The 26,722-nt window shown below is 41.4% G+C and overlaps 1 protein-coding gene across 1 annotated transcript in view; it reads right to left on the reverse strand.

Moving 5' to 3' along the window:
• The window catches only part of ADSS1 (adenylosuccinate synthase 1), a 91,333-nt gene that overhangs the window by 19,418 nt on the left and 45,193 nt on the right, over positions 1 to 26,722 (reverse strand). The window contains exons 3-8 of the mRNA XM_043986593.1: positions 17,624 to 17,686; positions 12,744 to 12,794; positions 11,703 to 11,769; positions 2,942 to 3,049; positions 2,619 to 2,700; positions 1,230 to 1,356 (exon numbers count right to left, since the gene is read on the reverse strand). Coding sequence (XP_043842528.1) covers positions 1,230 to 1,356; positions 2,619 to 2,700; positions 2,942 to 3,049; positions 11,703 to 11,769; positions 12,744 to 12,794; positions 17,624 to 17,686 — 498 coding nt within the window. The remainder of the gene's footprint in view (positions 1 to 1,229; positions 1,357 to 2,618; positions 2,701 to 2,941; positions 3,050 to 11,702; positions 11,770 to 12,743; positions 12,795 to 17,623; positions 17,687 to 26,722) is intronic.

Here is a 26,722-nt window from a genome sequence, read left to right on the forward strand (position 1 = left end):
CATCTAGCTGCCCCTCATATAATACTGATTATTACCACAGTTAAATCACTTATATCTAAGGGGTGGGGAAAATCTCACTCACAATAGTTAAAGATATGGTTTATCCAGTAGGAATCTTTGGCTTTGAGAGTTGGACTATACGGAAAGCTGAGTGCCACAAAATCGATGCTTTCAAATCATGGTGCTAAATAAGACTTAAAAAAAAAATAAACATTTCTATTTATAGTTTTGAGTTCCAACCTAAAGAAGATTTTTGAGAGTCCCTTGGATAGCAAGGAGATCAAATCAGTCAATACTTAAAGAAATTAATTCAGATGATTCATTGCAAGGACAAATACTGAAGCTGATATACTTTGGCCACATAGTGAGAAGACAGAACTCATTGGAAAAGACCCTGATGTTGGGAAAGATAGAAGGCAAAAGGAGAAGGGGATGGCAGAGGATGAGACAGATAGATAGTGTCATTGAAGCAATGAACATGAGCTTGGACAGAGTTCAGGAGATAGTGGAGGATCTGACATGATTGAACAACTGAACAACAACACAGTTTAGTAAAAGACAACTAGAGGTAATATATTAATACATAACACCATAGGAATATACAACAATATATTAAATATATTACATAACAATATATTAGAAGTGTATTAGATAATTACAGAACCAACTGCAACGTGAGGTCTGATGACCAGGGGAGATCAGGGAAAGTTTCGTGCAGGAAATGGCATTTAGACAAGGTGAGAAAGGATATTCCAGGCATTAACACCCCTTATTTAACTACCAATGCATCAGAGAAGTGTCCAGGTGATTAACTGACAAGGTTAGAGAGTTAAAAGTACCAAATCAAAGCTAACTATTATTCAGCACTGTCCTCCCATTCTGTATCTATAGGGGACAATGAATGAATGTTTCAGCTTTCCCTTGGCTACCTCTGTCCTGAGACCCTCCACCCCCATGAAAACCTTTACAGAGCATTACTCAGTTCTAGGGCTCCCCCATCATCAACTCTGAGCTGCAGATCAAAAAAGTGGGTTTAACTTTATTCTACCTGTCCATGGCCTTGTAAAATCAGCACCTACCTCTCCATGCTGGAATGGGAGATCCCACCCCATGCTTATCAAAACCTATCCCAGTCTCTAGCCTAGCACTCTCTAAATCATGCCAGACCCTTAGGTAACCACCAGCCATTACTTTCAGCCTGAGCTGGTTCCGCTGGGCCCTTAGCTTACCAAAGTCAATATCGAGGAGGGCTGCATTGGCACCTTCCACAAGAATCTTCTTTGGGGGCCCATGGAGAGCTTCATATATAAAGTATACTCCATCTCGTACCATGGGTCTGATTCTTTCAGCAAAGACCTGCAGGTTTAAGTAGAAACGGAGATGAGGAGCAATTGAGAGGGAAGCGTTCTCTCTCTGCTACCTCCCCTCCGCACCCCCACTGCTACAATACAACTATGACCTTCAAAACTCAAAACCAGTTTATTCCAAAAGTAACAGAGAAACCCTGACTCTAGGCCTTACTGGAAGGGAGCCACTGGCATAGGTATCACCCTGTTTACTTCTCTGTCTTTTTAGGATTATAAGATTAGAGGCAGAAGGGATTTAGAGGGACCACCTAACTCAAAACTCTTATTTTTAGAGAGCAGGAAATGGAGGTCAATGGATAGGAGAATTATTATGCAAGATCACACAGGTAATACTGAGTCAGTATTTTGACCAGGTCATCTGATACTAAATCCGGCCTATTTGCTCTTAAAACAGACAACATTGCTATTGCTGTATACGATGGTTTCCTGGTTCTGCTCATTTCCAGTCTTCATTATTTTGTAGAAATCTTTCCATGTTTTTTCTAAAATCATTGAGCTCATCATTTCTTATAGCACAGCATGTGGCTTTTGTTAAGTCACTTCTGCTTTGTGGGCCTCAGTTTCCATACCTATAAAATGATTAAAATTGGACTAGATCAGGAATTCTTAACCCTTTTTTTGTGTCGTGGACCCCTTTGGCAGCCTGGTGAAGCCTAAGGATTCTTTTTCAGAATGCGTAATAGAAAATATACTTACTAGCTATGTGACCCTGGGCAAGTCACTTAACCCCCATTGCCTCACCAAAAAAACAAAACAAAACCCAACATTAGGATTACAAAGAAAACTAATTAAATTGAAATAGTTATCAAATTTTTTTTGAGGCAATGGGGGTTAAGTGACTTGCCCAAGGTCAAACAGCTAATAAATATCTATGGCTGGATTTGAATTCAGGTCCTCTTGACTTCAGGGCCAGTTCTCTATCTACTGCACCACCTACCTGACCCTATCAAAATACTTTTAAAACAAGTTCATGGGATCCCAGGCTAAGAACCACTGGATTAGGTCTCTTCAAGCTTTGAATTCCATGACATCTCTGTTCCACTTTATGGTCACCTTCAAATAGCCCAAGCATAGCACCTGTACTTTGAGTTTATTTATTTATTTATTTTTGGTGAGGCAATTGGGGTGAGATGACTTGCCCAGGGTCACACAGCTAGTAAGTGTTAAGTGTCTGAGGCCAGATTTGAACTCAGGTCTTCCTGAATCCAGGGCCAGTGCTCTATCCACTGCGCCACCTAGCTCCCCCTGTACCTTGAGTTTTTTGAGCTGTCCTTCGGTATCCACTTCCAAAGTAGGAAACATTGACTGGTACTGATAGGCCAGGTTTTTGAACCTATAAAACAGCAGACAAGTCAGTCTTTTCTCAGGTAGAATTCCAGATGTACCCAGATGTTCTGAGGAGGAGCCCTTGAACTCCCCAGGGCCTGGCTCTTAGAGGAGCTGATCAGAGGGATAACTGCTGATTCTAAGTCTATCCATTCTTTTTTCTGTCTCCTAGCTTTTGGATATGCTCAGGGGCAAACACCATTCTCCACTTTCTCTCTCCCTTAGAAGGTCAAAATTCCTGCCCATACCTTGCAGAAAACTCATCGAAGTCTGAAAGGAGGTCACAGATGCGAAGTCCTGTCCTGGCAGCTTTAGAAGAGTATGTTGGTCCAATTCCTTTCTTTGTGGTACCAATACTGAAACAAAGAGAGTAGGGGTCCAGTTAAGATCTGTCAGAATCCAAAAATATAACTTAAGTATTATGTACTACTGTTTGAGTGACTATGGGCTGGAATATTGCTCCCTCTCTCCCACCAGGGAAGTTTCTATCCCGGTGGATAAATCCTTCTTTCCCTTTTACTTCTTTGGTCCCCAAATTGTTTAACCAATCCTTACCTCCTGGCATGCTATTCAATATAGAGGGTATTTTTGGTGAGGCAATTGGGGTTAAGTGACTTGCCCAGGGTCACACAACTAGTAAGTGTTAAGTGTCTGAGGCTAGATTTGAACTCAGGTCCTCCTGACCCCAGGGCCTGTACTCTACCCACTATGCCACCTAGCTGCCCCTAGAGGGTATATTTTTAATTGTCTTATGTTTTTGAACAAGTTGCTTCTGCTATCTGAGCCTCAGTTTCTCCATCTGTAAAAGAAGGAAGTGGAACTAAATGGTCTCTAAGGGTCCTTCCAGCTATAAGATTCTATGAAATGTATTTCAGAAAAATCTAATCAATGGAATGATTGGATAAATTGAAAATCGGTGTCCCAGCTTATTTTAGTATCTAGTGATCTGAAGACAATTATCCAGTTGGTGATATATCCAATGTAACCAATCAATGAGTAAACAAATATACCAGGGTGTCCAACCCAGGGCTCAGCTGCTCCTACCCTGGAATTTGGGGGGAGATAGAGAAAAAAATGAATGTGGGTCTTCTCCTTGGGAAACTTACAGGCTTGTTAGGGGATGAGGAGAACACAGGAACATTTAAATATCAATATAAAACGGCATATACTAACTTCCAAATGAGGGGTATAGACCCGTAGGAGTTGAGGGGAGAGGGGATGTTTGTGGGCTAGGGTGGTCAGGGAGAGCCAGGACTTAAGCTTGAACTTGATGAATGGACCAATAATCGTGGTTCATAGGGAGCTAGTCTAACCCCATCATTTTATAGATGAAGAAACCAAGGCTGGGAAAATGAAGTGTCTCATCCAAAGTCACACTGCTAATTGGGATTAGAGCAGGGATTTGAAGCTAGTACCCCGAGTCCAGAATCTTAGAGCAGAAAGATGCTATGTGAGCAAAAGGCTAGTGGTCTGCCTGGAGCAGGGAACCCTGGCATCCTCCCTTCTGGCTCTTTCCGCAGGCCCTGGCTTGTCTTGCCACTGCATCAGAATCACCACAGATCAAAGGGAAAATGGCTGGGATGGGGGACGAGATGAGACCTGACATGCCCTGTAAAGGTGATAGACCCAGAGAAAGGGGGAAAAGAGGATTGGGGGCAGGGACAGGAGTCAGTGCAGACTCGGTCAGGAAGCAGTCATGGAGGAAAGGGGGGCAGTCTCCTGGTCCCCTTTTTTGACGTGGAGAAGATGGACAGGTAGGGAAATAGGGTGTAAAGGGGGACAGTACCTGTTGTGAGATATGGAGGTGGTCTGTTAATCAGAGCCAATTATTATCTTTGAAGGGACCAGGGAAAGCTTTATGTGAAGAAAAATCCTTTTTTTAGGGATAGAAGCTAGACCTGTGATTTCATTGGCATAGGGGTCTCCCAGTGAGCCTCCCCCCACCTCCAGTGAAGGTCCCATCTATACCACTTCCCAAATTTGAGTCTAGTGAGTTAGCTAACACATTAGCAAGTAACAGGAATGCCTTTGTAAGTGACCAGAGGGCTTGGTGATTGACTAAGAGTGGGTTGGGCATTGTAGAATGGACCAATGCATTGGGTTCAGAGAACCCATCTGGGAAAATCCTAGTGGGGGTATGTATGCTGGGAGTGAAGATGACATTCTGATTCTTTTGGGGGCTGCTAGATTTGGCTGCCCAGGAGAATTGGGATTAGCCCAGCATAGGCTTGGGCAACTTCAGTTAAGGGTTAGGTAAGAAGATTTAAGGGATATCTAGATGGCAAAGTAGATAAAGTGGATAGACCTGGAGATAGGTAGATCTGAGTTCAAATGGAGCCTTAGACACTTACTAGCTGTATGACCCTCGGTAAGTCACTTAACTCTATTTGCCTCAGTTTCCTCATCTGTAAAATGAGAAGGAAATGGCAAACCATTCTAGCACCTTTGTCAAGAAAACTGCAAATGGGGGGGGGGCAGCTAGATGGCGTGGTGGATAGAGCACCGGCCCTGGATTCAGGAGTACCTGAGTTCAAATCCAGCCTCAGACACTTAACACTTACTAGCTGTGTGACCCTGGGCAGGTCACTTAACCCCAATTGCCTCACTAAAAAAAAAAAAAAAAGAAAACTGCAAATGGGATCACAAAGAGTCAGACATGACTGAACAACGACCAAAGACTTAAAGGTCACTCAGCCCTAGAATAAGGAGCTTTTCTGTTTACATACTTGTAATGGTCTTTCTGTGACCTATTGTTTCTGAATTTATATAGTCTCTATTCCCTTGTGAATAAGTCCTGGAAAACACCCTCATTGGTTCTGAAATAGGCAGAGATAAAGAGGAGAAGGAAAATAAGTCAGACCAGAACAGTGGAGAGAGCAATAGTGATAGGAAGGGGAGAAAAGGTAATTAGGGTTTCAATATGGTCCATACCAATTCTTTTTTACCTGACCTGTGATTTAATTGTTATAAGAACCTTCCAGAGAAGAAACTCCAATCTATCAATGCAAAGCAGCGACTTCTATGTCATATAAAGTCTTAAAGAATTACCTGGAGAACTAAGAGATTAAGTCACTTCCCCTTGGTGCCATAACCTGCATGTGTCAGAGGTGGGAAATGAGCCCAGGTCTTCCTGACTCTGAGGCTAGTTCTCTGACACACCACATGGCCTTTTGTGAATATCATGGGATCATGTATTTAGAGCTTCAAGAGGCCTTAGAAATTGTTAGGGGGCAGCTAGGTGGCTCTGTGGATAAAGCACCAGCCCTGGATTCAGGAGGACCTGAGTTCAAATCTGACTTCAGACACTTGACACTTACTAGCTGTGTGACCCTGGGCAAGTCACTTAACCTTGATTGCCCCGCCACCCCCAAAAGAAGTCGGTGTATCTACTTCTTTTATATTAAAGATGAGGAAACTGAAGCAAAGAGAGTTTAGGGAAGTAAATGAGACAGCTGGGATTCAAGCCCAGGTCCTCAGATCCCAAATTGAGCATTCTGGATCTCCAGGCCCAGGGAGCCAAGTAGCCTGAGGGGTCAAGAAGGTCAGAGAATTTGGGGTCTTGAGTTGGTATTCAAAAGATCAGGGACATTTAACAGAGAGAAGTAGCTTTCACTAGTGGAAATGACAGTGGACTTGCTATCAGAGGATCTGAGTTCCAATCCTGCAATTGCTCCCCTGTGAACTTGGTCAAGTCACTTAACCTCTCTTTGGGTGCCAATTTTCTCGTCTCTAAAATTAGGAGATTAGATTGAAAGATGTCTAAAGTCCCTTTCTCCCTTTCAGCTCTAAATCATGAAATGATCTTCTGCGACTTGGTGAACAAGCCTCTTGTGAGACTAAGTAAGGTGCAAAAGTAGAAAACACTTGGTCAGAAGGTAAGCATCCCTAGGCCTGAAGCTACAGAAGGCCCAGAGCCGTAGTCTTCACAGAGCATCACTCATCTTTCTCTTTTCCATCGGTCTAGGTTTGCCCTTCACCGGCTGGACCAGGGCTACCCATGTGGTGGAGTGTGGAGGGCACAGGGTGGTTGTTCAGTCATTTTGGTTAGATTCTTCCTGATTCTCTTTTGGGGGTTTTCTTGGAAAAGATACTAAAGTGGTTTGCCATTTCTTTTTCCAGCTCATTTTATAGATGAGGAATCTGAGGCAAACGGGGTGAAGTGACTTGTACAGGGTCATGCAACTAGTAAGTGCCTAAGGCCAGATTTGAACCCAGGAAGATGAAGCTTCCTGATTTCAGGCCTGATCCTCTATCCACAGTGCCACCTATCTGCCTGAAATTCCTCCATTATTTCTTCATTCTTCTCAGTCCAGTTTTCTCTTTTCACATATAAACTCTCCCTCCGTGGTTCACTTTTGGTAGCTAGGGGTGCTGTGGATAGAGTCCTGGGCTTGGAGTTAGGAAGACTTGAATTCAAATCCAGCCTCAGATACTTTTGTTCTTGTTGTTTTTTGTGGGCAATGAGGGTTAAGTGACTTGCCCAGGGTCACATAGCTAGTGTCAAGCGTCTGAGGCTGGATTTGAACTCAGGTACTCCTGAATCCAGGGCTGGTGCTTTATCCACTGTGCCACCTTGCTGCCCCCAGCCTCAGATACTTTTTAGAGCTGTTTGATCTTGGGCAACCATTGTCTGGCTCAGTTTCCTCAACTGTAAAATGGGGGTATAATAGCACCTACCTTGAAGGGTTGTTGTGAGGATCAGATGAGATAATATTTGTAAGGTACTTAGCACGGTGCCTGACACATAGTAGGCACCTAATAAATGCTTCATCCCTTCCCCCTTCCCTCCTCTCTCCCCTCTTACAGGAAGGGGCACAGTTTTCAGCAGGAACAATATTGGTTAGGGGAATCCTTGCTAGGCAGTGATTGGCTGGTGATCAGAACAGTGACAAATCAGGATCTTGTTCAAAGTTCATTAATTTTTTTTCCCCTAGAACAAAAACAAAATGAAACTTAACTATGTAATCATAATGACCAAGCTTGGCCGTGGAGAAGAGTTGAGAAAATTTAAACTTTCTCCCGCAGAAGTGGAGGACTATGGGAGTAGAATTTTACATATACTCTCAGATACAATTTATGTGTTGGTTAGTTTTGCTGAGCAGCTTTTCTTTTTCTTTTTAAATCTTTGTTATAAGAGATGGCTGAGTATTTTTAGAAATGAAGGAGATAAAAAATGGAAGATATATAAAAAAGAAAGATATTGGTAAAAATAAGGTTCAAACAAATGTGATTCTTGATAGAGGTTCTCCGACCATTCCTGATCAGTGTTTCTCAAACTCATTTGGCTATGTTTCACTTCTGTGCTTAAAATATTGAGTTGACCCATAAATCCTAGGTTGAAGGGACTAGGTTGTTAAAAGACCCCAGGAGATGAAAGAGGGGAATTTTTGGAGCAAAATAGAGGTGTAACAGCTAGCTCAGAGGTCATTTACATAAGACTCTCCTCATTGGTTGAGATTTATCACTCAGTGTTCCATGCCTTGATAAGAGCTTGAAAGAGGAGAGATCCTGACTTCCAACTCAGAGAGAGGGAGAGGAGGGAGGGAGGGAGGGAGGGAGGGAGAGAGAGAGAGAGAGAGAGAGAGAGAGAGAGAGAGAAGAAGAAGAAGAAGGAGGAGGAGGAGGAGGAGAGGAGAGGAGAGGAGGGAGAGAGAGAAGGGAGAGAGAGGCAGAGGCAGTGATACAGACAGAGAGACAGAGAGGGAAGGAGTCAGAGGGAGGGGGTCAGAAGGAGAGAGAAAGACATGGAGAGAGAGAGAGACAGAGAGACAGCGAGAAACAGACTTGATTCTGGTTTCTTTTCAGGTCTCTGAAGGGAGAGAAAGACTGGGAAGAAGCCCTTAGGTAGAGGAGCTGGTGACCTCAATCATGTCCTCATCTCCAGCTTACTACACTGGGAATTTTGGCTGCAAGGGAAGCATGAATAGATATCTTTAGAGTCTCCTCCCCCTCCCCTTCTCCAAAGGAGACTGATTCCTGCCAGGAGGAGAAGCAGGGGGTTTGGGTCAGATGATCCCACTCTGCTCACTTCAAAGAGAGGAGGGACTAGACTAGAATTATATCTGTCTGCTCTCTTAAATATTGTTAGTCTAGGAGAAATAACTTTAAAGTTCAAGCTGTGCTCCGGATCACTTTCCCTTCATGGGGAAGGAGTGCCCTAAGCTGTATATCTAAGGCTTGACTCCCTTCTCTCTAAATGCCAACTCCACAATTAACAAATATAGTAAAGAGGGACAGCTAGGTGGCACAGTGGATAGAGCACCAGCCCTGGAGTCAGGAGTACCTGAGTTCAAATCACTTAACACTTACTAGCTGTGTGACCCTGGGCAAGTCACTTAACCCCAATTGCCTCACTAAAAAAACCCCACAAAAACAAATGGAGTAAAGAGCAAATAATTTATCCCAGTTGATAGAGAAAAGTATACATAGGAGAATATATATTAGACAATGTACAGACTCTTCCATGTCTCCCATTGGGAGTTAGGTAATTCAACTCAACCAAGAGAGAGTCTTAGCTCTCACCCATGGGAAAATTCCCTGGTCTCTAGTATAGATAGCCAGCTAAGAATAGGGACATGATTGAGGTCACCAGCTCCTCTGCATATTGACTTCTTTCCAAAATCTTTCTTTCCCTTCAGACCTGAAGAGAGTGCAGAACCATGTGTCTATTCTCTTGAAGCTGGAAGCCAGCAGACCACATCTCTCCTCTCTCAAGCTGTCACCAAATGTGCCCGTTATAAAAGCACAGAACATCGAGTGATAAATCTCCACTAATGAGAGTCTTAGGCAAATGACCTTTGAGTCAGTTATTAGAGGAAATGAAGCCTGTTTTCATGTAGATTGTTAGATATAGTGATTTTTGATACACAAAATTTAATATTTAATATTAGATGGGGAAGAAAAGTGCAACTAACAGAATTTCCTGACAGAACATGTTAGAATCATGGGGGAAGAAGAGATGGGAAAGGAATAAGCATATGTATAGTGCCTACTATATGCCAAGCACTGTGCTAATCATTTTTTTTTTTAGTGAGGCAATTGGGGGTTAAGTGACTTGCCCAGGGTCACACAGCTAGTAAGTGTTAAGTGTCTGAGGCTGGATTTGAACTCAGGTACTCCTGACTCCAGGGCTGGTGCTCTATGCACTGCACCACCTCGCTGTCCCCGCTAATCACTTTTTAAAAAACACACACATAACAAATATATCTCATTTGATCCTTGCAATAATCCATTGAGCTACAGGTGCTATTATTATCTCCATTTTACAATTGAGGAAACTGAAGCAAACAGAAATTTAAGTCTTTTGCCTAGAATCACCCAGCTAGTAAGTGTCTGAGACCATATTTGAACTCAGGAAGATAAGTCTTCCTAACTCCAGGCCCAGTCCTCTATCCACTCCCCAATCTTACTGCCCTGGACTATTGCACCAGCCTCCTACTTGGATTCTTTGCCTTAGCCTTTCCTGTCAGTCCATCCAGAACATACTACCTGAGTAATCTTTCTAATGTGCATATGTAATTACACCTCTACTCTAAAGCCTTCAGTAGCTTCCCATTGCCTACCAGAGTACATAAACTTCCTAGCCCCACATTTGAGGCCCTTCCCAGTCTGACTTCTCCCCATTAATAAATAAATGCCTGATTGGATGAAGCCCACCCTGGCACCTCCCTCCCACTCCAGGTAAAAAGGGGCACTCCTGTCTCATGCTACTCATAGCACTTTCCAGGACCTCTCTTTTGTACTTACCTCACTGTCTTTTGTATCATAGATATTAGTGTTCTCTTCCCCATAGCCCTCATCCCCCCTTTAAAATGTAAATGTTTTGAAAGCAGGCCCTGAGTTGTAGAATAACAACAACAACAACAACAATAATAATTATAGAGTGCTTTAAGGTTTACAAAGTGTTTTAAAAATATAATTTGATTGTATCCTCACAACAACAACAAAACAAACAAAAAGCATTTATTAAGCACCTACTATTTGCCAGGCACTATTCTAAATTCTTTACAAATATTATTTCAATTGATTCATACAACAACTCTCTGAGGTGGGTATTATTTGTAATTCTCATTTTACAAACTGAGGCAGTCAGAGGTTAAATGACCTCTCCGAGGTCACACAAATACTAAGTGCCTGAGGCTGAATTTAAATTCAGTTTTATCCTGACTCTATCATAGTGCGCAGCCACCTCCTATCTTTGTGTCCCTAGTAACAAGCAACGGGGCCTTGTACATAGTGGTTGCTTGTTGAGTTTGTTGAGCAAAACAGCAGGATTCCATGGGACACTAGATGGGAAATACTGACCTGGAGATTTAAGTAAAAAATCCTGCCTGGGAATGAGGGACCTAGAGAATGCAATTAGTTCAGGCCTTACTTATTGCAATTCATAGTTCAGATAGAATGGAATTCCTCTTGGCACGAAAGACTTTGGTGACACCATCAGCCTTATGCTCAAGCTATGTCCATGGTGAGGAACAGAGATTGACAGTAGGAAGGGATATCGTCCGTGAAACTGTGAGGTCCTTAACAGAAGGGTCTTTTTTTTTTGGCAGGGTAATGAGGGTTAAGTGACTTGCCCAAGGTCACACAGCTAGTAAGTATTAAGTGTTTGAGGCTAGATTTGAACTCAGGTCCTCCTGAATCCAGGGCCAGTGTTTTATCCACTGCTGCCCCTGACAGCAGGGTCTTTTTTTTCCTGCCTTTCTTTATTTCACTAGCACTTAGCATAATGCTTAGCACACAGTAGGTACTTGCCAACTGACAGAATAACTGACTGAAGGAAACTTACAAGTCACTGAATCGCCTCCTTACCCCCATTTTACAGATGAGGAAACTGGAGCCTAAAGACCTTAAATGACTGGCCCAGAGTCTCACAGCTAGTAAGCTAGGCAGGTCTTCCTGACCCCAAGTCCAATTTTTTCTCCACAATGCCAAGCCACCTTTCCCCACATGCACCAACTTGCAGACAGAAGAATCACTAACAGAAGGAAGGTGTTGAGATATAATTACTTTTTTCCTTCTTGCGCCTGACGTTGCATTTCCTGAAGTCCATCGACGGCTTGGTGAAAATCAAACACTGCCAAGTGAAAAGGGGGGGGGGGGAATGGGAGAATGGAGGAGAGAAGCAGTTAGAAGGTGGATACAGTGCCCAGGAGCATCAGTGTCAGCATTAGGAAAGGAATGGTGGAAGTTTGGAAATGGAAGGCCTTTTGGTAGAGCAGAAACAACATTGGTTTTGGGAGGGAAGGGGTGCCACAGGCCTGAGTTTTCATGCTGGCTCCATCACTTGCTTATTATATGACCTAAAGCAAGTCACTGCCCCTTTCTGGATCTCAGTTTCTTCCCTCGTAAGCTGAGGAGAACAACCCTTGCCAGGCTGACTTCTTGGGGCTGTTGGGAAGATCGTATGAAATAATGCAGGATAAAGAGTGATGAAAACAGTAAGCACTATAGACTCGCAAGGAAAAATGGGTAGGACTGAACTCTGCCTTGTGCAGAAAAAGATGGCACCAAAAGCCATTGCCTTTTGGAGCAGAACAAGCCCAATTATGGGACTGACAGATCAGGACTTTTTCCTTTGGCTTATAAAGTGACAGTTGAGTATATTCCCTCCAGGAGGAATGTTATGCTATGGGACCCGGAAAGGGGCAGCTTACTCTTCTTTTGTTTTTTGTTTGTTTTTGTTTTTGTTTTTTTTTTTGCAGGGCAATGGGGGTTAAGTGACTTGCCCACGGTCACACAGCTAGTAAGTGTCAAGTGTCTGAGGCTGCTTACTCTTCTTCTCATTCATTTGGTTTTCAGGGAAGTGGGGCCCTGTGGAAAGAGCACCAGGCACTAGTCTTGGCTCTTCCCTATGTAAGCTAATGTAACTTTGGACAAATCAATTCCCTTCATCCCAGAGCCTCTCATTATAAAAGAGAGACGATACCTGTGCAGTTTATCCTCTAGGAGTATTGTCAGGCAAGTACTTTATAAACCCTAAAGCCCAGGAGAGATGGGAACTATTCCTTTTTGTCTGGTGGGGCTCTCTGGGAAGGTGGGGATACTCACCAATGTGGGCTCTGTCTGATATGATGAGCCTTTTTTCCCAGTCTTTCAAACCTGCCAAAGAAAGAATAGAGGGAAATGGTTTTCTTTTTGCTAGATCTTTTTGCTCTTTCCAACTCTCCTGGTAGCATCTGTGCCTTTGTGTAGGATGGTCTAAAACATCACTGATACATTATTTCTGTGCTGGCATATTTTGTAATTCTGTTATGTGTTCATGATGGATACCAGTGGTTCTTAAACTTTTGGGCCTCAGGACCCCTTAAAAAAATTTTTTTTTTGCAAGGCAATGGAGGTTAAGTGACTAGCCCAGGGTCACACAGCTAGTAAGTGTCAAGTGTCTGAGGCTGGATTTGAACTCAGGTCCTCCTGAATCCAGGGCTGGTGCTTTATCCACTGTACCACCTAGCTGCCCCCGACCCCTTTAATTTTTATTTTTAATTTTTTTTTTTAGTGAGGCAATTGGGGTTAAGTGACTTGCCCAGGGTCACACAGCCAGTAAGTGTTAAGTGTCTGAGGCCGGATTTGAACTCAGGTACTCCTGACTCCAGGGCCAGCGCTCCATCTGCTGCACTACCCAGCTGCCCCCGACCCCTTTAAATTTTAAAAAATTATTGAGGGTCCCAAAGAGCTTTTATTTATGTGGGGTATATCTATCAATATTTACTATATTATCAAGTAAAATGGATAAAATTTTAAAATATTTATTAATTCATTAAAAATAGCAATATGTGGTATGTGATTTTAATAGAACAAAATTGTGCTATAAGAAATGACGAGCAGGATGATTTTAGAAAAACATAGACAGGCTTACATGAACTGATGCAAAGTGAAGTAAGCAGAACTAGAACATTGTGCATAGTAACAGCAACATTGTACAATGATTAACTGTGAATGATTCAGCTATTATCCAGCAATACAATGATACAAGACAATTTCAAAACACTCATGATGAAAAATTCTATCCACCTACAAAGAAAGAACTGATGAAGTCTGAATGCAGACCTAAGAATACTATTCTTCACTTTATTTTTATTTTTCTTCCTTCCTTCCTTCCTTCCTTCCTTCCTTCCTTCCTTCCTTCCTTCCTTCCTTCCTTCCTTCCTTCCTTCCTTCCTTCCTTCCTTCCTTCCTTCCTTTCTTTCTTTCTTTCTTTCTTTCTTTCTTTCTTTCTTTCTTTCTTTCTTTCTTTCTTTCTTTCCTTCCTTCTTTCTTTCTTCAGAGAAAGCATGAGCACCTTAGTCAAATTATTTAAGTAGGTGCAGGAGGAGAAATAGAAAAGTATTTGGGAGGGTTGATGGAGCTTCGACCCTGCTGTCCTCTTCCTGATTTGCCACATTTGGCTTTATGAGGTAACAACAAACATTTTACAAGATGATATATGTCAACTTTTCATCACCTCTGTGTAACATGGGCCAAAATATCATGGCTGTACATTTGTGCCAAGGGCTAGCATTCAAAGTGGCTTGAGCCCTGCCCATAGAGAATATACCAAGTACCATTCTTTAGGAAGTGAGGAGGAACCCAGGCTGGGGCTAGAGCTCTGTGGCACTTTTCCTATTGGGCTGGAAGTAGGGTTTATATACATAGCGTGAATCTGCTTTCTGCCATTCAAGAGGAAAGCTTCCCAATGTGCCATTGTACCATGGTTTGTGCTTTCTTTTACAACATGACTGATATGGAAATATGTTTTGCATAATTGCACATGTATAACCCATATCAAATTGCTTACCATCTCAGGGAGAGACTTTGGAACTCAAAGTTTTAAAAAATGAATGTTAAAAGTTGTTTTTACATGTCATTGGGAAAAATAGGCTATTATTTAAAAATAATAATAAACTCATTACAAATGAACACAAATAATGTATTTTTATAAAAAATAACTATATTTTCCAAAACAAAGAATTTAGTGAGAAGAGTAGCATTGTTTTACATATTTTTACAAATCTTCCTAATGTCTGGCTTCATAGAAGACAGCTGAATTCTTTTTTTGCTCCTGCATTCCATCTATTGGGATATGTTGTTTTGATTGAAGTTTATGAAGAAAATCCTGATTCATATAGATATGTAGTTGGAGAGGGGAGGAGCATTTTAATAGGCAAATTAAATCTTAGTACTGTTAAGAAAATTGTTTTGACTTTACAGACTCCCTGTGAGGGCCTGAGGGACTCCTACATATCCTGAGGGACTCTGCAGATCACATTTTGAGAACTGCTGGTCTTTTCTTTCTGTCCTCAGAACTGAACTTAACTTACAATATGAGCATGTCATGGAATCATATACTTATAGAAGTAAGAAGCCTGGAAAGATAAAAAGGGTTCAGGTTTTGAAGGACTTTATATTTGATCCTGGAAGTAAGAGGGACCCCCTGATGTTTATTGAGTGGGGGGGAGGGGACATGGTCAAGCTTATAGTTTAGGAAAATCACTTTGGCAGCTGAGTGGAGGATGGATTGGAGTATGGAGAGACTTAAGGCAGGGAGAACAATTAGAAGGCTGTTACAATAGTCCAGGTGAAATAGTCCAGAGCCTGTACCAGAGTGGTGGTAATGTAAATAGTGAGAAGGGAACAAGCATGAGAGATGTTGTGGAGGTAGAAATTAAAAGATTTGAGAACAGATTGGATACATGAGGTGAGTAAGAATAAGGAGTTGAGGATGACCCTGAGGTTGTGAGCCTAGGTAATTTGATAGATAGTGGTGTCCTTGACAAGAATAGTAAATGTGGGATGAAGCCAGGGAGGGGTTTGGAGGAAAAGATAATAAGTTCTGTTTTGGATGTATTGAGTTTGAGATGACTATGAAGCATCTGATTTGATATATCCAAAAAGTAGCTGGTGATTTGGTGCTGGAGCTCAGGGAAGAGAAAAAGGCTGGAGATATAGATTTATACACACACACACAGCTCTCTACATGAGAAATGAAGCCATATGGGCTCATGAAATTGCCAGATGAGATGGTAAAGAGGGAGAAGAGAAGAGGATCCTGGACAGAGCCTTGGGGGATACCCACAGTTAGTGGATGTGACATAGATAGGTTAAGCTCTAGCTTAGGAGAAGTCAGATAGGTGGGAAGAGAATCAAAAAAGAACAATGCTATGAAAACAGTGTTGGGGTTTGGCAAGGCATGATCAATGACAGGCAGGGGATTACAGAGTAAAGGACTGTATAGAATCAAATTGATTTACCAAGGGGTCAAGATGGGGAAGGAAGGAGACCATTTCTGAGGAAGGAGCAAGAGCCTGGGGGAAAACTGAGGGATGGAGGGAATAGGGATCATGGTGAGGATGAAGAATGGGAATAGTTGTAATAAGGCATAGAAAAAGATGGAATGATCAAATATAATCAGATAAAAGGAATTTCAGAGAGCATTTGTGGGCAAAGATAAGAACTATGACCATCTCTGTGTGTAGCTGAGATGGAGGGGAGCTGCAGGTAATGGGAAATGGGTAAATTGAGCAACGGGGATGCTGAAGGGTTTGAGGGAATGTGACTTTGTATGTTAAAGTCCCCTACTATGAGGGAAGGAGTTGGGGTGGAGAAAAAGACTGGGACTCAAGCCCTGAACTCATTGAGGAAGCAAGGAGAATGGCTACGGGCTGATAGATAATGGTAACTGGGCTCTGGAATGTACTGCTGTGGGCCCAAGCACAGCCAATACAATTCCGCTTCCATTTCATAGACATTTTATACTTGAAGACAATGATCCCATCCTGACTTCCCCTTAACCTCCCCTCATCACTGAGTTTTTTGTAGACTTCATCTGATCCTCCTATGGATGGATTTCCAGTCCTCTCCCCATTCCTGGCTGCCCTTCTTTGGCTGCTCTCCAGCAACTCTAAAATGTGGTACCCTGAAGTGAGCCCAGTACCTCATGTGTGGTCTGAACAGAGCAAAGGACAGTGAGACCATCCACTCCCTCATTCAAACATAAGCTTTTGGCAAGGTCAATTCAGATCCTTTTAGTTTCTTGTGGCTACCATTTCACTTCTGAGTTATATTAAGGTTTGCAAAATAAGCTTTTAAAAATAAAAAGCCCGGGCAGCTAGGTAGCGCAGTGGATAAAGCAATGGCCCTGGATTCAGGAGGACCTGAGTTCAAATCCGGCCTCAGACACTTGACACTTACTAGCTGCTTGACCCTGGGCAAGTCACTTAACCCCCATTGCCCGGCAAAAACTAACTAACTAAATGAATGAATGAATGAATGAATAAATAAACAAACAAACAAATGAATGAATGAATGAATAAATTAATTAATTAATTAAAATAAAAAGCCCTATGTCTTTTTTTAAAAAGAACTATTGTCTAAAGATATCTCCTAAAATTATTTACATAATTATTATTTTTTTAATCCAAGTGGAAGACCTTACATTGATATCTCTATTAAATTTCATTTTGTTAGATTTGGTCCATTGTTCTAGCCTATCGAGATCTTTCTGGATAGCAACTCTGCCAATAACTCTGTGGTCAGAGGTCTTTGTTTGGTTTTTAAATCAAAATACTATCAACTTATCTCATAGGTTTGGTTTGTAAGTAAAAGGTAAGGAGGATAGTTGGTAACAATCAGTCCCTAGTTTCTTACTGATCTGAACCACTGTGTTCCATATAAGTTTTATCCTTGGGTCTTATTCTACAGTACCAAAGACGATCCATGGGATCAGCTGGGAAACCCAAGTGATAATACCCCTGTGCTTTTGCCAGAATTAGCCAGGTGGCTGTAGCTCTTGAGTTGGTCCTGCCAAAATTTTCAGGTATTTGAAAGGAACTAACTCAGATGGGAGAAGTGCTGAAAAGCACTGTCCATGAAATGCTTTTTCGGGACCTATTGGAGTAGGAAGAATGGATGCGGTTTTCAGAGTAAAGGAGGCAAAAGCAGGTCAGACTTACCTTTCTTCTCGTTTTTTTCTGCTTCTTCAAATAGGCCAGGTAAGTGGATGACCACACCATTGCCTGAAAGACACACGTGGGAGAGAGATTTATTGCTTAAATATGGGAACTAAGAAAATACACATTTTGAAATGATTTATTTTTTTTAAAAAGGAAATTTGGGGCAAAAAAATGGAGTTACTGACATATACACTCAGTCTGATCTCTCTCTCTCTCTCTCTCTCTCTGCATTTTCTTGGAACACATCATCTGAATCTTTAATCTTTCTTTGCCCCGTCACATTCTGTCTTGAATCATGCTTCTTTGTTTCCATGTCATATCCCCACATTGAACTGTAATAACAATAATAATTCCCATTTCTATAGCACAACAACCCTGAAAATAGATAATTAAAGTAATAATAGTAGCTAGCATTTAAGGTTTTCAGGGTGATTACAATTATTATTACTATCCCCATTTTTATAGTTGAGGATATTGAGGCAAACAGAGGATAAGTGACTTACCCAGGGTCACACGGTGTCTGAGGTCAGATTTTAACTCAAGGCTTCCCAATCCCAAGCCCTGCATTCTTATCTACCGTTCAGCTTCCCTATGCCCTATTTTACACATGAGGACACTGAAGATAAACATAGGTAAATAAGTTTTGGAGGCAGTATTTGAACCTTGGACTCCTGACTCAAGATACAAGGCACATACTGCACCATACTGCTCTCCTTAAACCCAAGTTGTTTTTCATCTGTCTCCCCAGGGCCCAACACAAGGCTCTTTGCATAGTAGGCCTTTAATAAATGTCCATGCTCCCATACTTTAAGAATCTGTGGATTTTACTGGCATGGTTACTTTTGTTTGTTTGTTTGTTTTTGCAGGGCAGTGGGGGTTAAGTGACTTGCCCAAGGTCACACAGCTAGTAAGTGTCAAGTGTCTGAGGCCGGATTTGAACTCAGGAACTCCTGAATCCAGGGCCGGTGCTTTATCCACTGCGCCACCTAGCTGCCCCGTGGTTACTTTTGCAATGATATTTATGGCAACTTCCGTACCTTTGCAGATGGTCTTTGTGAGGAGCTATGTGAGGGCTTGAACTGGGGTTGGGGCTGTGTGAGTGGAGAGAAAGGGTCAGGTGCCATGGGAGAGGTAGAAATGACAAGAATTGGGAACTTGTGCAATTGATGGAATGAGGGAGAGTGAGTCATAGAAGTTTGAGTTCACAAATCTGGGAGAATGGAAGGATGGTGGTTCTTGACAGAAATAGGAAAGTTCTAAAGAGGGTCTGGGTTTAGGAGGAAAGACGAGTTTTGTTTTGGACATAACCATGCTTGAAATGACTACAAGACAATTGGAGATAACAATTGGATGTTGGAAATGTCTAATAGGCAGTTGTTGGGATAAGACTAGAGCTTAAGAGCACAACTGGGGGTGGATGTATAATTCTGGGAGTTAAATACTTAGAGATGATAATTAAACCCACGTAAACTGATTGAGATCACCAAAGCATCATAGATTTATAGCTAGAAGGGACCTTAGAGGTTACCTAGACCAAAACCATCATTATTTTGTTTATTTTACTATGCATCAGTTCATAGTACTCTTCTCATATTCATAGCCCATTAGAAAACAATGATATTCTATTACATCCATAAACTAGCTTTTTTCAGCTCTTCTGCAATTGATGGGCACCCTTTTTATTGCCAGATCTTTGCTTCTACAAAGAATGCTACTATGATTTGGTATAGATTGGAACTTTGTTTTTATTTTGGAGCTCTTGGGGTAGTGGGATTGATGGGTCAAATGTATGAACAGTTTATTCATTTTTGGGGTATAATTCCATTTACAGTTCCACCAACAGTGTATTAGTGTGCCTAGATTCCCACCTTTGCAAATTTTCATAGAGTAAGGTGAAACCTCAGAGTTCTTTTAATTTGCTCCTTTAATTTGTATTTATCTTACTGTACTGTGAGTGATTTGATTTTCAAACCATCATTTAGTTTGCAATTCTTTTTTGTATATCTTCATTTCTTTGACCACTTATCTACTGAGGATTGGATCCTAGTGTTATATATTTGTGTTAATTCACTATATATCTTGGTTATCGGACTTTTTCTTGGTGATAGCTGATGCAAATATTTTCCTGGTCAACAGATTGTCTTTTTTAATAAAAGAATTTTCCAATCAATGAAAATCTATCTTTTCTTCCTCGTGCTTCCCCTTTCCTCATTGAGAAAGACAGAGAGAAAGAAAGAAAGAAAGAAAGAAAGAAAGAAAGATCCTTATCAAACATGTATAGTCAAGTAAAACAAATTTCCACATTAGCCATATCCAAAAAATATTTCTCAGGCCATCACCTCTCTATCAGGTGGTTAAGTCTCATGCTTCTTTATGAATCATCTGGAATCATGGTTGGTTATTGCTTTGATCAGAGTTCTTAAGCTTTTCAAAGTTGTCCTTAAAATATTGTTGTTATTATATAAATTGTTCTATTGGGTTTTATTAATTTCACTCCAAATGAGTTTATAAAGTCTTCCCAGGTTTCTGAAGCCATCCCATTAATCAGTTCTTATAGGCACAATAATAATCCATTATATTGCCATATTTGGTGTGTATAGCCCTTTCCTAATTGATGGGTACCCTCTCAATTTCCAATTCTTTGCCACCTCAAAAAGATCTGTAATAAATAAAAAAAATTTAAGCCTTTTTCCTCTTTGTTTGGTTTCTTGGGGGCAAAAGCCTAGTAGTAAGTAGTATGGCAGGGTCAGAGCATATGATGCATATGGCTTTTAGGGCATGGCTCCAAATTGCTTTCCAGAATGGCTAGACCAGTTTGTACTTCTTACCAACAATCACAGTACCTGTTTCCACATAGTGCCTTAAGCATTTGTCACTTTCTTTTTTTTGTCATGGTATTAGGAAACTAATCTTAGTTCTGGTGAAAGCCCTCACACCCCCAAAGGCATTTCCATCTAGAGCCTGCAGCCTGGCATTAAGGTGAGAGTCTCCATCCATCCCCAGAACTGCTTAAAAGGTAGCCCATTGGAAGGGAGACTTGTTCATGGGGACCATCTATCCTGCCTGCCCAGTGTTTTTGGTGTGAGATGGAATCTTAGAGTTGTTTTTAATATGCATTTCTCTAATTATTAGTGATCTAGATATTTTTTCATATGAGTATTGATTGGATTTTTTCCTATGAAAACTGTCTTAAATGAATGAGGCTTTGACAATTTACCAGTTGGGGAATGGCTCTTACTCTTTTAAGTTTGACTCAGTTCCCTATGTATCTTAGAAATGTGACTTTCGTCAGAAAAAAAAATTCTAATATTTTTTCACATTTATTTTCTTTTCTTCTAACCCTTGCTTTGTTGGGTTTGTGTATGTAAAAACTTTTAAATTTTATGTAATCAAAATTTCCATTTTACTTTCTGTGATTCTGTGTCTTGGTTCTTCATGAACTCTACCCCATCTGTGGATCTGATAGGTCATTTCTTCCCAGCTCCTCTAATTTTTTTTTTTGGTGAGGCAATTGGGGTTAAGTGACTTGCCCAGGGTCACACAACTAGTAAGTGTCAAGTGTCTGAGGCTAGATTTGAACTCAGGTCCTCCTGAATCCAGGGCCAGTGCTCTATCCACTGTGCCACCTAGCTGCCCCGCTCCTCTAATTTTTAAAATGACATTCTAACCCTTAAACCCCAGGACATCTTGTGAGGTTTAAGCAATCAAAACTTATATTCCTTTGGACAGAGCACCTGCAGGTAAGGGTATGATTCCCTATATGAACAGAATGAGAGAAGAAAGAAAGAGAGGAGAGGAAAGGAGAGAGAGGAGAGAGAAGAGGAGAGGAGAGGAGAGGAGAGGAGAGGTTGAGGAGCTACATTGCCCAACTGGAGCTTGCTAGTTGGTCCCTAGTGGAACTCTTCTTACTCACAGAATGTCTGTTGCTGTCTGTCCTTCATTCCCAAAGAGGATCATGACATTGGGAGGTGATGTCATGACTTGCAGTGAATTGGATTTAAGTGAGGTAGGGCTGTGCAAAGTCATCAGCCTTACTGTCTCCTCTGTAGCATAGAGGTGATTGATAAATGCTTATTTTCTTCCCCTAAGCTAGTGATTAGAAGCAAATAACAGTGGAAAGATCTTTCCTTGGAAGAGATGTTGTAGTCTAAGTTGTGATTAGAATGAGAACAGGAAACCTGCTGTGGTCAAAGCAGAGTTCATAAGTTAATCAAATCCAAAGGGCTAGAGCAGACAGAAAAACGCAATTGGTCAAAAACCTAGTGAGTCAATATGGAGAATAGACACTAAAAAGAGGGATTGTAGATTCCCTTGGGGGCAGCTAGGTAACACAGTGAATAAAGCATGGGGCCTGGAATCAGGAGAAACCAAGTTAAAATGTGACCTCAGACACTTACTAGCTGTATGACTCTAGATAAGTCACTTAACTCTTTGCCTCGGTTTCCTCATTTGTAAAATGAGCTGAAGAAGGAAACAGCAAACTACTCTAGTATCTTTGCCAAGTTGGACATGACTAAATCGACACAACAACAGGTTCCCTAGAGCCTCTCTCTGTTTATACTCCCTTGAAGGAGTTAGCATTTTCCCAACATGTCACATAGTACTGGACAAAAGGGGGAAAGAGGTTAGTGTGGGAGTGAGGGTGGTAGGACAGGATTTAAAGAGCAGAATCGGGGGCAGCTAGGTGGCACAGTGGATAGAGCACTGGCCCTGGATTCAGGAGGACCTGAGTTCAAATCTGACCTAAGACATTTGACACTTACTAGCTGTGTGACCCTGGGCAAGTCAGTTAATCCTCAATGCCCTGCCAAAAAACAAAACAAAAACAAAACAAAACAAAACAAAATAAATAAAGAGAAGAATCAAGTATGGACTCTCTTCAGGGAAGCATTGATTGTAATCCAGGGGGAAAAATTAGAGTAAGAATCAAGTGCCCAGTGGAGGTAAGGATATGTAAATGAAAAGCAAAGTAAATATTTTTGTGGCCCAAATAAAGCAGAAGGAAAACCTGTAGGAAATACTAATGGAAATCATTATCCTTACTGGACTTGAAAGGGACATCAGAGATTTTCTAATTTAATCATTCTTTTCACCATTTCCCTCAAAACCTACTTATTTGGAATGTATCATAGCCCTCCTTATTGCCTCCGTCCTGTCTCCATCCATTAGACTCTAATTTCTATGAGGGAGAAGACTGGTTTTTCTGTATCTTCTTTAGTGCTGAGCTGTGAGACCCTGGATAAATTGTTTAACCTCTGTCTGCCTCAGTTTCCTCAACAGTAAACTGTGTAGGGGGCAGCTAGGTGGTGCAGTGGATAGAGCACTGGCCCTGGATTCAGAAGGACCTGAGTTCAAATTCAGCCTCAGATACTTAACACTTACTAGCTGTGTGACCCTGGGCAAGTCACTTAACCCCAATTGCCTCACACACCCCCAAAACCCCCCCTCCCCAAAACAACAACAACAAAAACAACAATAGTAAATTGTGTAGCCTGCACACGACCAGAATGTAATAAATGTGTAAGGTATGAGTGAAGTGACTTATACAAGACTAGAGTGTAGGCATTTGACTCATCCTTCAGGCCACTTCCTGCTTTACCTGGCTTCCTCTCTGATGACCTATTGCCGCCCACTCCTTCCCTTGGGACACAGAGAAGGCGAATCCCTTTCTGACATGTGTTCTCAAACATAGGAGATTTGTCTCCAGTGGGATTAGACATAGATGAGCCACCCTGCCAGACAGAGGAGCGACAGGGTATAAGTTACACTGTGGGCATGACTCAAATGCTCTGGACACATCTCAGGAACCAAAGGTCATTCAAATGCCCAATGTGCTTTGTAGGTAATAACTGAAATAAGTGGCATGAGTGGAAATAGAACTGACTCTGGAGTCAGAGGACCTGAGTTTGAGTCCTGTCTCTGCTACTTTCCAAGTGTGTGTTGGTAGGCAAGTTATTTCCCCACTTTTGGTATCAATTTTCTTTTTTGTAAAATGAAAGGGTTAGAGCAGTGATCTCTGAGACTTCTTCCAGCTCTAATTCCCATAATCCTATGAATATCTAAAGATGGCCTCCTGGGATGGATCCCAGAATGAGAGTCGACAGCTGCTGCTGGGTCAGGACATTCTGCCTCTTGCTAGGAGAGCGCAGAGAACTCTGTGTGTGCCTTGACCATCGGCCCCTCTGGAGGAATCCCCTGACCACCTCCTCAGCATCAGCTACAGGTCTGGTAGATTAGTTGGTGACTAACTCATAGCATCATTGCTTTAGAGTTGGAAGGGACCTTAGTCAAGTCTTCTCATTTAATAGATGAGGAAACGGGGACAGAGAGTCAATGACTTGCTCAAAGTCACAGAGATAGCAGCAGTCAAGATTTGGACTCGGGCATTCTGATTCCAAATCCATTCATCTTCTTACCACTACCCATCTGTCAAGCTCACCTCTGGCTTCAGAAATTCATGATGATTCTTGGCTGGGAATATCTAGAAGATGCTTGACTGGGTTGGGGGCTCCGAACAGAGGAAAAAGAGCCATGACCATGACCTCCTGTAGTTTATTCCACCTCTAGATTTATGGTTCTAGATGTGTTAATGATCTAGAACCTAAAGCCATTGGTTTTAGACCTGGAGGTCATGCAACACACCCCCTCCTTTACAGATGGGTAAACTGAGGCCCAGAGAAGGGAAATAAATAACTTGCCCAAAGAGGGGAGATATAGAAGAGCTGGGACTTAAACCCAGGTTCTCTGACTCCGAGTCCAGAGCTGTTTTCCATTTCACCAGCCTGCCTTTGCAAGAACTGTAAAATCTCACAGACGGCCCTTTTGCAAAAGTTTGAGCCAAAAAGCATCCTAGAGGTCATTTGGTCCAAGACCTTCCTTTTTACAAATAAGGCAGTGTGGTACAGTGGCACTGGGGTTAGAGGAACTAGGTTCAAATTTCCCCTCTGACACTAAGGTCACTTAACTTCTCTAGGCTTTAGTGTCCTCATCTTTTAAAAACAAAAACAAACACAAAAAACCCCAAACACCCAACAAGAGTGGGGTTGGACTAATAGTCTCTGAGGTTCTTCCCAGTCAGGTGTGTGTCTTGATATCAGGAAAAAAATCTGACTCTTTGCAACTCCCAACCACTGTTCCTAGTTCTGCCCTTTGGAGTAAAATAAAACCAACCTAATCCCTCTTCAATAGGGCAATCTTCTTCTTCTTCTTTTTTTTTTTTGTTAGGCAATTGGGGTTAAGTGACTTGCCCAAGGTCACACAGCTAGTAAGTGTCAAGTGTCTGAAGCTGGATTTGAACTCAGGTCCTCCTGAATCCAGGGCCGGTGCTTTATCCACTGCTCCACCTAGCTGCCCCCAGACTTCAGTATATTTTTACTGTCCCTCTTTAGGTATGGTCTACCCATGGCCCAGAACCCAGCATTCTTATATATTAAGCCATGGTAAAGAAATATAAATTCTATCCTTACCCTCTTCTTAACCTGCTGTTTATTTTTTTAACTGAAAATATTTATGGTTTTATTGTAAAATGAAGCACTGAAACATCTGAACAAATCAGTGTTTGGGCTTCAGAGGCAGCATTTGCTTTCTCTATTCTTTCTTTAAATTACAAAAACAACTTGGAAACGACCAGAGCAACAATGGAAGTGTCAGATTTCTGACTAAAGGAGATAATTGTAGTTAATCATAGAGGTTTGTAAAAAAGAAAAAAAAGAAGGTAAAAACTGGTCAGAAAATAAGGATATTAAATATGTTTTGCATGACTGCACGTGTATAACCTATATCAAATTGCTTGCCTTCTCAATGAGGTGGGAGGTAGGGAAGAAGAGAAGAAGAGAATTCAGAACTAAAAAAAATGTTTAAATGAATGTTAAAAATTGTTTTTATATGTAATTGAGGGAAAATGAAATATTAAATTAATTTTTAAAAAAGAAAACAAGGATGTCATGGGAAAAGCAAAAGGGTTTTTGAACTATGTTAAGACAGTCACCATGATTGTCAATAAGTGTGCAAAATTCAGGTGTTCTTTTTTGACTCTAACTGTGTAAATATGTTTTATTGAAATGTGAATCCCCAAATGAGAAACAATTTGTGGAAATGGACTGAAATGGATTCTACTGAAAAAGAAAAAAATAAATATATGAAATCTTCCACTTTCGATATAAAAGAAAACCATAAAAAATTATTTTCTTGTCTAAATAAATGGTATGTTAGTTTTTTTTTAAATAAAGACAACAGTTTTTAAAAAGACAACTTCTTCCCTTACTTAGTCTTTCTTTTTTTTTTCTTTTTTTAAAAAATTAATTAATTTTTTTGTGGGACAATGAGGGTTAAGTGACTTGCCCAGGGTCACACAGCTAGTAAGTGTCAAGTGTCTGAGGCCAGATTTGAATTCAGGTACTCCTGAATCTAGGGCTGGTGCTTTATCCACTGTTCCACCTAGCTGCCCCCTTACTTAGTCTTTCTAAGGCATGAACTTGTACAACACAAACTTCTTTCATCCATTACAGCTAGTTTGACTTCCAAATATACACAACAAATGTCTCCACCATAGCATTAACTCACTATGATCTTGCAGGTTTGTGTATAATATTTGAAGTTTTTTAAGGGAGTCAAGGTGGGGGTGGGGGTGGGGGTGGAATGTGAATGATATCAGGAAGAAAAGTAGAGAGAAAGAAAGAGCCCAGGTGTAACAGCAAGAGGAGGCTTAGCCAAAGTCATGTAATTGGTTTAGACCCAAGCATCCACAGAGATATCTGGTAGAGTCCCATGATAGGGTCTTCATCAACCTTTCTTTAGCCATCCCATGATCGTACTGAGTATACAGCTATCCACCTAGAGTGGGCTGGTGGGCCTGTGTGTATACCTGGACATTATGTCTGTCATCTGAGGGCCAGACTAGTTAAATTAAGATACACCTTTCACCACTAGGTTGGCTCTGGCGTAATGATTTGTTTCAGCTTCAACAACACCAGAAAACTTTGAAGTCAAGTTGAGGGAGTTGTGATGGTATTGATGGGAGAGAGGAAGGAAATAAGCATTTATTAAACCCCTACTATATGCCAAGAATCTTGCTAAGTTCTTTATAAATATTATCTCCTT

This window comes from Dromiciops gliroides, chromosome 2 (assembly GCF_019393635.1).
Source record: "Dromiciops gliroides isolate mDroGli1 chromosome 2, mDroGli1.pri, whole genome shotgun sequence".
Taxonomy (NCBI): Eukaryota; Metazoa; Chordata; class Mammalia; order Microbiotheria; family Microbiotheriidae; genus Dromiciops; species Dromiciops gliroides.